Source organism: Scylla paramamosain, chromosome 35 (assembly GCF_035594125.1).
Source record: "Scylla paramamosain isolate STU-SP2022 chromosome 35, ASM3559412v1, whole genome shotgun sequence".
Classification (NCBI taxonomy): domain Eukaryota; kingdom Metazoa; phylum Arthropoda; class Malacostraca; order Decapoda; family Portunidae; genus Scylla; species Scylla paramamosain.
Window position 1 is genome coordinate 12,417,050 of NC_087185.1, and position 9,931 is coordinate 12,426,980.

The 9,931-nt window shown below is 51.7% G+C and overlaps 1 protein-coding gene across 1 annotated transcript; it reads left to right on the forward strand.

Annotated features, from left to right (window-relative positions):
• The first annotated feature begins 1,018 nt into the window (after positions 1-1,018).
• Positions 1,019-4,527, forward strand: LOC135090460 (uncharacterized). Its single transcript, XM_063987198.1, has 3 exons — positions 1,019-1,436; positions 1,612-4,315; positions 4,476-4,527. The coding sequence occupies exons 1-3, from the start codon at positions 1,019-1,021 to the stop codon at positions 4,525-4,527; spliced, it is 3,174 nt and encodes a 1,057-aa protein (XP_063843268.1).
• Positions 4,528-9,931: the final 5,404 nt, after the last annotated feature.

Here is a 9,931-nt window from a genome sequence, read left to right on the forward strand (position 1 = left end):
GTGCCTGAAGAATTCCATCTCACTCATGTTGTTCAGAACATCTGCCTGAACCTCCTGCTTTGGATGGTGTTCCCTACAAAAGAAATACAAAATTAGTATACAGTTGAAAATATAAACATACTAGTTATTTGGGATTTGAACAAAGTCCCTGCCTGTGGGAAAATCTTTCCCAAATCTAGCATGTGGTTATCTAGCATGTGGTTGGAGGCCAGTGTTGATCGAGAAATGGGTACCCAACACAACAACCCAACATAACCACACCTAACCTGACATAAACTATATATAAGAAATGAGTATTTGGACATTAGAAGACCTTAATAAAACATAACCTAACCTAAATTGGAAGAGCCAAACCTACCTAACCTAACCCCACCTGACCTAACATAACCTAAGATAGCCTAACCTAACCTATATATGAGCAATGAGCATTTGGGCATTAGAAGACCCTAATAAAACCTAACTTAATCTAAATTGGAAGGACCAAACCTAGCTACATATCCTGACCCAGCCTAACCTATATATAAGAAATGAGTATTTGCCCATTACAAGACCCTAATAAAACCTAACCTAAACTAAATTGGAAGGGCCAAACCCACCTAACATAACCCATTCTAACCTAACCTAACCTTTCCCTAATTAGGATTGTAGTCTACTATTAAACAAACTTTTAATCCCACACTTTTAATCCCATTACCGTGGACATATGAACACTGTAGGAGGAGAGGAAGGTAAGAGGAAGAAACTTAATAAATTTAAAAATGAATAGAAAAAATCAGTTGCCAAAGAAACACAAATATATCCTATTTTCTTCCAAGCCTTCACGAAACCCTTTGTATTGGATATATTATTATTTGTACGATATGTTTTCCCGGCGGCAAGCCAAGCACTGCTTGTCGCCAAGAGTGTATCCTCAGTTCCGGGCCGAGCCCAATAAACGAGAGATGTGTGTCCCTGTGTCTCGTTCCCCTGACTAGCTATCTTACATGGCGCAGTGAAACCCTTACCTACACCGGTCAAGATGCCTTTACCTCGCCGATCCCCTCGCTCGACGCCTAGGGCCTCGACGACAGTGGTTCCTCGCAGCCTCCAGCCGCTGCTCCAGCAGGCAAGGCAGACCATCAGTGACCAGCAACAAGCCATCACCACCTTGCAGGCCAACATGGCGGCGCTCATCACACGAGGCAACGTGGCGCCCGCCCCTCGGGTGCCTCTCTCGGCTGCCCCCGAGAAATGCGACTTGGATATGACACCAGCTGCATTCAGGTCGTGGAAACGGTCCATGGAGTGCTGGCTTCTCCTCTGCAAGTGGCCACGCCAGGAAGCGGTCCATCACGTCAGACTCCTCTGTGGCCCCCCGCTGCAACGTGCCTTGGACGCCAGATTCACCTTCAACCAGTGGAGCGCCCTCACACAGCAGGAGGCGCTGGACGCCATCGGTAACCTAGTGCTTCGCTCAGTGGGCAGAGTTTTTCGGTGTCAGCCAAGGGCAGGACGAGTGTGTTAGTGACTACTTCGTACGGGGCGCCCAGAAAGTCAACGACTGCGCTTTCGAGTGTCCCCAGTGCAGCCTCAACCTCTCTGAGTACTTGCTATTGAAAAAGCTTGTGGTAGGCATCCGCGACACGGGCCTCAAACAGCAGGTGTATCAGGCGTGTGACTCGTTAGGCAGTGTGGACGCCCTAAGGGCCATGTGTTGTGCATATGAGGCAGCCCGCCAACACACCACAGGCGTGGGCGGTTGGCGGGAAAGCAGTCGCGCGGCTGGCACCGTGCGGGCCGAGGAGGACGGGAACCAGACGCTCGACGCCGCCGCTGCCACCACCTCTGGCAAGACACAGCCCTCACGTACTTGCTGGAACTGTGGTACTTCGCACGCCCCTGACAGAGCTTCCTGTCCGGCCAGGGAAGCAGTCTGCGTCGCCTGTCGTAAGAAAGGTCACTTCAAGAGGTGCTGCAGGAGCTCCAAGCGCCCACACGGCACTGCATCTGCCTACGCCGTCTCGGGATCAGTGACAACGGCAGGCGCGAACGTGTCTCGCCAACCCACCATAGAGGTAACAGTAGCGCTTGGCAAGGGCGCCAAGCACCGCACAGCAGCTGTGGCGGACACCGGCGCCCAGGTGTGCGTCGCGGGGGCGGCCCTCCTGTCCAGTCTCAACATACAACCCACGCAGCTACAGGGATGTGCAGGCTTGCGGGATGTAGCGGACTTGCCCTTACGGTGCCTCGGATCGTGCCGGTGTGACATTTACCTTGGCGGCCATGCTACACAGCAAGAAGTATACTTCGTACCCTCCGCCAGGTCGCTGTTCCTGTCACTGAGCGCGTGCAAGGAGCTGGGGCTGGTGCCCGCCGGCTTCCCTCACCACTCCCTGCCGACAGTGCAAGCAGTGGAAGCGCGTGACACGACCGCCGAGCCTGCCCAGCCGCCTGCCAAGCCCGCTACGATACCATTCCCGCCACACGAGGAGCACGTACGACGGCTAGAGGAGTGGCTACTACAACACTTCTCGGCCTCCGCCTTCAACACCACAAGGAGCCCGCTGCCCGTGATGGACGGCGAGCCTCACCACATCCACCTGGCACCCAACGCTGTCCCCTACGCCTTCCACACGCCCGCCTCGGTGCCGAAACACTGGGAGGACGAGGTGAAAGCCCAGCTTGAAGACGACGTACGGCGAGGCGTCATCGAGCCCGTCCCGGCAGGGGAACCCACGGAGTGGTGTGCCCGCATGGTTGTGGTAGCAAAGAAATCAGGGCAATCGCGGCGCACCGTCGATTACCAGCGCCTCAACGCCGCATGCCGCAGAGAGACACACCACACCCCCGCCCCCTTCGACATGGTGTCTAGTGTCCCCAAACATTGCTTCAAGACAGTGGCTGACGCTTATTGGGGGTACCACCAAGTCAGGCTGGACGAGGAGAGTCGAAGTCTCACCACCTTCATCACCCCATGGGGGAGGTTCAGGTACCTCCGGACCCCCATGGGCCACTGTTCTGCTGGCGACGCATACACAAAGCGCTTCGATGACGCCATCCAAGGCATCGTGAGGAAGCACAAGTGTATCGACGACACCCTCCTCTACGACAGCAACATCGAAGACGCATTCTGGCACACGTACGAGTTTCTGGCGACCTGTGCAGCCAAGGGGATTACTTTGAAGCCTGAAAAATTCCAGTTCGCACGGAGGGAGGTGGATTTCGTGGGTTTTCGCCTCGGCTGGGAGGAGTACAAACCCACAGACGAGCGCCTAGCGGCAATCAAAAGCTTCAGGATGCCTGACAAGCCCTCCATCTCAGACATCAGGTCGTGGTACGGGTTTGTCAATCAACTTGCCCCATTCCTCGCCACAGCCCCAATCATGAACGCCTTCAGGGAGCTCCTGAAGAAGCCGTGCGGAAAGGCTGTGTACTGGGACGAGCACCTGCAGGAGAAATTCCGCCGCGCTCAGGACACCATATGCCAGCTTGCAAAGGACGGCCTGGCATATTACGACAAAACCCGCCCCACAGTTGCCCTCACAGACTGGAGCAGGGAGGGCATTGGATTCATTATCCTGCAGCAGTTCTGCCACTGCTCGTCTGCTGCCGCTCCCTTCTGCTGCAGGGCGGGCTGGCGTCTGGCCCTGTGCGGAAGCCGCCACCTCACGGCCGCCGAGACTGGTTACGCCGCGGTAGAGGGGGAAACCTTGGCTGTGGTGTGGTGCCTCCAGAAAGCCCGGCTGTTCTTGTTGGGGTGCCCGAACCTCACCATCGTCACCGACCACCGCCCTCTCACCAAGCTGCTGGGGGACAGGGCCCTCACAGAAGTCATCAACCCACGACTCTTCCGGCTCAAGGAGCGAACGCTACAGTACCGCTTTCAAGTCAAATATCTGCCAGGAAAAAGGAACGCCGCAGCCGACTTCCTGTCCAGGTACCCAGCCCTCAGAAGCCCCACCACAGACACCGACACCGACCTAGATGAGGACCTCACCGAGGCAGTAGCAGCCGTGGTCATCGCCACAGCCGAACACGAGGGTCACGTTCTCGACGAGTCAGCGGTGAGAAAATCTGCAGCCGACGACCCTGTCTACCAACTACTACTGGCCAAAGTGTTGGCCGCGGACTGGCACCCACACAAGGCGCAAGAAGTGGCCTGCCTGCGCCCGTTCTATGGCGTGAGGGACCGGTTGGCGGTCTCTCAAGACCTTGTCACATACACCTTTGACCAGGGTTGTGTGCGACTCGTGATTCCTGAGCCCCTCCGCCCACAGGTAGCAGCAAACTTACACGCTGGTCACCAAGGGCTAGATTCCATGCTGCGGAGGGCAAGGCAATGTGTATACTGGCCCGGGTAGGAAGGGGACCTGCAGCACTACCGGGCGTCGTGCACGTCATGCGAGACGCACGCTCCCTCTCAGCCCTCAGAAACACTCGTCATCACGCCGCCCCCAGAGTACCCATTCCAATCCACAGTGGCGGACATGTTTCAGCATGAGGGGCACACCTACATGGTCTACGCTGACAGGCTCACTGGATGGCTAGAACTCGCCCATTTCCCACACGGTGCTACATCTAATAAAATCGAGTCGAATGAGGCAGTACTTCACGCGATGGGGCGCCCCGGAACAGCTGTCCACTGATGGGGGGCCGAATCTGGCGAGCGAGGAAATGTCGGAATTCCTCAAGAAGTGGGGTGTCATTGCACGCCTGTCCTCAGCACAGTACCCACAGTCAAACGGGCGGGCCGAAGCAGCGGTCAAGACGGCCAAAAGAATCATCAGAGCCAACACAGGTAGCGGGGGCTCATTGGACACGGACAAAACCTCCCTCGCTGTGCTGCAGTACCTTAACACCCCGCTGCGATCTGTCAACAAGTCCCCCGCCCAACTTGCCACCGGAAGGCAGCTGCGTGATGGCGTGCCAACGGCCCGACGACATTACAAGGTGGACAGGCACTGGGGAAGGACGCTGCGTGAGAGAGAAGTGAAAATGGGGGAGGAAGGCAACACCCTGATGGCAACCTGCACACCCAGACAGCTCCGGCCCCTGTCCCCCGGCACACGAGTAAGGATGCAGAACCAGGCCTCGGGCACGTGGGACCGCACGGGCTTGATCGTGGAGGCGCTGCCCTACAGGCAGTACACCGTCAGGCTTGACGGCAGCGGCCGAATAAGCCTCAGGAACAGGAAGCATCTGCGGCCCGTCGCTGAGTCAACCCCACCGCCCGCACCGCCAACCCTGCGCCCACCAACCCCGCCGGCCGCTCAACCAACCACGACACCCGCACAAGTCTCAACCCCCACCCAACCTCAGCTACGCCCCGCACCCAGGAGGCAGGTGCGGCGACCGGGGTGGCTGAGCGACTATGTGTAACACACACACACACACACATATCAGATTAATGTGTTGCAGGCACACATTTATCTTACGGGGGGGATATTGGATATATTATTATTTGTACGATATGTTTTCCCGGCGGCAAGCCAAACACTGCTTGTCGCCAAGAGTGTATCCTCAGTTCCGGGCCGAGTCCAATAAAGGAGAGACGTGTGTCTCTGTGTCTCGTTCCCCTGCCTAGCTATCTTACACTTTGTTTACACATAATGCATTGGTAAGAAGTGGCAGACATAATTACCTTTCCATGAAGTAAGAAGTACCTACTGTTGGGCTCCAATCACTACACCCATATCTGCCTCAGGCTGTATCTCAGCAATGCTTGCAATGGTTAGAAGAGGCTTCAAACAAGGACTTGTAAAAGGCTGGTAGTCATCGTCTTCCATGTATGTATCAGAGTCGGTGCTGTTGTCCCTCTCCATGCTTATTTCTCGTATTTTCGGTAGTAGTATATGACGATGCTTCCACTCTGATCTCTCAACTAAGGCGTACGATAGTTTTTTTTTTATTTATTTATTTATTTTCCGGCGGGGACAAGCGAGGGTCGTCTGGCAGCGGAGTAATTGTGTTCAGTACGCTCCCATCCTTCTATCCCTTATTTAAGTGCCCTTACACACGAGGACACTAGTGTCCGCCACCGGTGTCGGACACTAGTTGCCTCCCATATTATCAAATGGAGCCTTTCACACGAGGCAACTGCTGTGTCCCAAGCAGACAACTTCCGGGCAACAGATATTTCGGTGTCTCACTCCCGCAACACGTGGCGGACACTGACGGTTGCCGCCACTCACTGCAAAGCATTGTTTTAAATGGAAGCTTTCACACGTAGCCACCAGTGTCCGCCACCGCTGCCCACTGGCCAGCTTCTCATGCTCAGTTTGACACCCACCATCATCCCATGATGGAAGGAGACGGCCTATCAAGGACAATTTCGAAGATGGTGGAGGAGAAGCTGAACACGGAGGACCTCATTTGTGAAATAGAAAAACTACCAGCACTATGGGACCCATCTTGTGAGGGATATGCAAATAAGATAGAAAAGCAGAACTACTGGAATGCAATAATGGTGATACTCATTCCTGATTTTGAAGAGAAACCCCTCTCAGAAAAGAAAGAAATACGTAAGCAACAAGTAGAAGCTCTTCGTTTCCCGCCATTCTTCCGACTGAGGTGTGTGAGTGGCTCACTAGTTGCCAGGCGGTGTCTTGAGCAAGGACACTAGTGTCCGACACCAGTGGCGTACACTAGTGTCCTCGTGTGTAAGAGCACTAACAGTGTCCTACTGAAAATGACTCTAGTTTCAAGAGATCAAGTGCCTGCGCAGCCGTATTTTCACTGCCAGACGTATGAGACATTTACTCCCAGCCACGGCAACAATTAGGGCAGACTTCAGTCGTCGCCATTCAACAGCAGTGGGGGTGTGTACGCCATTTCAGTTACACATATTCTCTCTGAAATGACGTACACACCTCCACTGCTGTGTACGTACACAGCAGTGGAGGTGTATTTTCAGTCATTTCAGTCACACATATTCTCTCTGAAGACGTCATGGATTCGCATGTCGCATAAGTTATTTAATTATAGGTATTGAAAATTTGAAATCTATATGGTCAATAGGTCCTTGATGCTTGACAGTGAGTAAAACACTCCTACGTTGATGATACCACCCTGCACTTTTCCACGTTTTTTCACAGACGTCCATCCCTTTAGGAAGTAAATAGTTGACGCAGGGAAGCCACAGAACGCCTGACTTCTGATCTCTAAAATGTTTGATTGGGACAGCAAACTTAGTATTGTTCAATGCCAATCAACTCAAAAGAACCTTCCAGAAAACTATCCCCTCTTCTTCAATGACACTCAATTGGCTCCCTCTTCTACACTGAACATCCTCGGTCTGTCCTCTTATAATCTAAACTGGAAATTTCACATCTCATCTCTAGCTGAAACAGCTTCTATGAAGTTAAGCGTTCTGAGACGTCCCCGCCAGTTTTTCTCACCCCCCCAGATGTTAACTCTATACAAGTGGCTTATCTGTCCATGTATGGAGTATGCTTCACATGTCTGGGGAGGTTCCACTCATACCTCCTTTACACAGGGTGGAATCAAAAGCTTTTCGTCTCATCAACTTCTCTCCTCTAACTGAATGTCTTCAGCCTCTTTCTCATCACCGGAACGTTGCATCTCTTGCTATCTTCTACCGGTATTTTCATGTTAATTGTTCTTCTGATCTTGCTAACTGCATGCCTCCCCTTCTCACACGGCCTCGCTGCACAAGACTCTTCTTTCTCTCATCCCTGTTCTGTCCACCTCTCTAATGCAATAGTTAACCAGTATTCCCAATCATTCATCCCCTTCTCTGATAAACTCTGGAACTCCCTTACAGCTTCTGTATTTCCACCTTCCTGTGACTTGAACTTCTTCAAGAGGGAGGTTTCAAGACACTTATCCTTCAATTTTTAATCACCGCTTCGGACCCTATTTGGGACCGGCATCTCAATGGGCTTATTTTTTTTTTTTTTTTAGATTTTTGTTGACCTTGGGCGGTGTCCCTCCTACATAAAAAAAAAAAAAAGGTTGAAATAAAGGAAGGAAAGAAGTGGAAGCAAAGTTAATAGAGATATTTTTGGCTAGGTGCCAAAGTCACGAGGAAAGTTAGATCTTGAAAGATTTTGACACTCTGTTAATGAAGGAGTTTTCTGCTAGTTGAAGAACAGACTTGGCATGGTTCTAGGCAGAAATATAAAGGGATTCCATTGATGGAAGGCTCAAGTACCTTTTGTGGGCCACCTCTCTATCATGTATAGCACGAGAACAGACTGTAGTAAACCAAGGTTTGGAAGGTTTAGATCGAGAAACAGAGTGAGGAATGTACGCCTCCATGCCAGACACTATCACCTCTGTTATGCGCTCGGCACACAGAGACGGGTCTCTTACACGGAAGCAGTAGTCATTTTAAGAAAAATCAGCAAAATACCTTCTCATGTTCCCCCAACTAGCAGAGACAAAACGCCTGAGGCACCTCCGCTTTGGGGGATCCTGAGGAGTGATTGGAGCGATAGGAAAAGATACAGATATGAGGTTGTGATCGGAAGAGCCCAATGGAGAAGAGGTGGTAACAGCATCAGCAGAATGATTAGAGGTTAGGAAAAGGTCAAGAATGTTGGGTGCGTCTCCTAGACGGTCAGAAATACGAGTAGGATGTTGCAACAATTGCTTTAGATCGTGGAGGATGGCAAAGTTGAAGGCTAACTCACCAGGATGAAGGGAGAGGAAAACTAAAGCTGATGGTGAACATTGAAGTCTCTAGGAATGAAGATCTCCACAAAAGGAAATAGAGTCGGAATATGCTCCACTTTCGAATTTAAGTAGTGAAAAAAATTTCTTATGGTCGGAAGAGTTAGTTGAGAGGTAGAAACACAGGTAAATTTAGTTTGAGAGACTCTGTAGTCGTAGGCAAATGGTGGAAAACTCGGAAGATTCAAGAGCGTGGGCACGAGAGCAGGTTAATTTGTTGCGAACATAAACGCGACATCCAGGTTTGGATTGAAAATGAGGATAGAGAAAGTAGGAAAGAACAGAAAAGGGGCTACTGTCAGTTGCCGCAGACACCTGGTTTCAGTGAGGAAAAGATGAGGTTTAGTAAAGGAGAGGGGGTGTTCTAGAAATTGAAAATTGTATCAGATTGTATCACAATGGTATTCCCGTAACTGCGCTCTGGGATAGTGGATCAGACATTAGTCATTACTCACTCAATGGCAAGAAAGTTACGATTAACATGAAAGAACATTCAGATGACCATAATCAAAGTAGGGAATGTGGTGAAGACATGTATTAGCAAGGAGCATCTTCCTACTGGGAACAACCTTCTCTTGGTGGGAGGGCTTGCGTTTCTTTATGATCTGGCGAGCGAAGCTAGAGGGGGCTTCGGCCCCTGCTCCTCCCTACTTATGGGAGAGGAACCCCCATGCTAGCAAGATCGCCAGTGAGAGACCAGACTAAATGGTTCCCAGAGTTAGGCTGCCAGTACGGGTCAACGGTGCCATTCACCAGAGTGGCCACCTTTTGAGGTCATCCTGTGTTGAATGGTTGGGTGTCTGGGCTGGGATGCTTTGTGGGGGTAGGTCTTAGCTCCGTAGTGAACGAATTTTCGAATCATGAGGGACCACTTTTTGAAACGAGTGGCCTCCATGGGGACGAGGTACCCCGTTCACGGCGGCCAGCGATTGCTCCCTTCGTTGTCCCAGTAGGCGGTCACCCTTGGTGCCTGGAGCCAATTTATTTTTATAGTATCCATATGGATAAAAATTGCTCTGGTCCTCGAGGGGCGATTGACCAAGCCCTCGAGACGTTATCCTCTGTCGTGATCGTGTTGTACTGGCGGGAACTCGTACTCCCTCTGTTATTGTTTCCCAAGGCGAAAGACGCCTTGGGTCAGTTGTTGAGTCCTGTCTTGACACTCTCACGATCATTAATGTCTATGCCTCCATGTCATACCATGCTATTCACTCAGTTCTCAAGCCTTTCGGAACAGTTCTCCATATCAGTCTCAAAT

What these genes read in the sequence shown, in the direction of transcription:
- LOC135090460 (XM_063987198.1), top strand. Translation starts at nt 1,019, where the DNA reads ATGCCTTTACCTCGCCGATCCCCTCGCTCGACGCCTAGGGCCTCGACG. An exon ending in GGAGGCGCTGGACGCCATCG is followed by an intron (nt 1,437 to 1,611) that starts GTAACCTAGTGC and finishes AGCTTGTGGTAG; the next exon opens with GCATCCGCGACACGGGCCTC. An exon ending in TCCATGCTGCGGAGGGCAAG is followed by an intron (nt 4,316 to 4,475) that starts GCAATGTGTATA and finishes GACATGTTTCAG; the next exon opens with CATGAGGGGCACACCTACAT.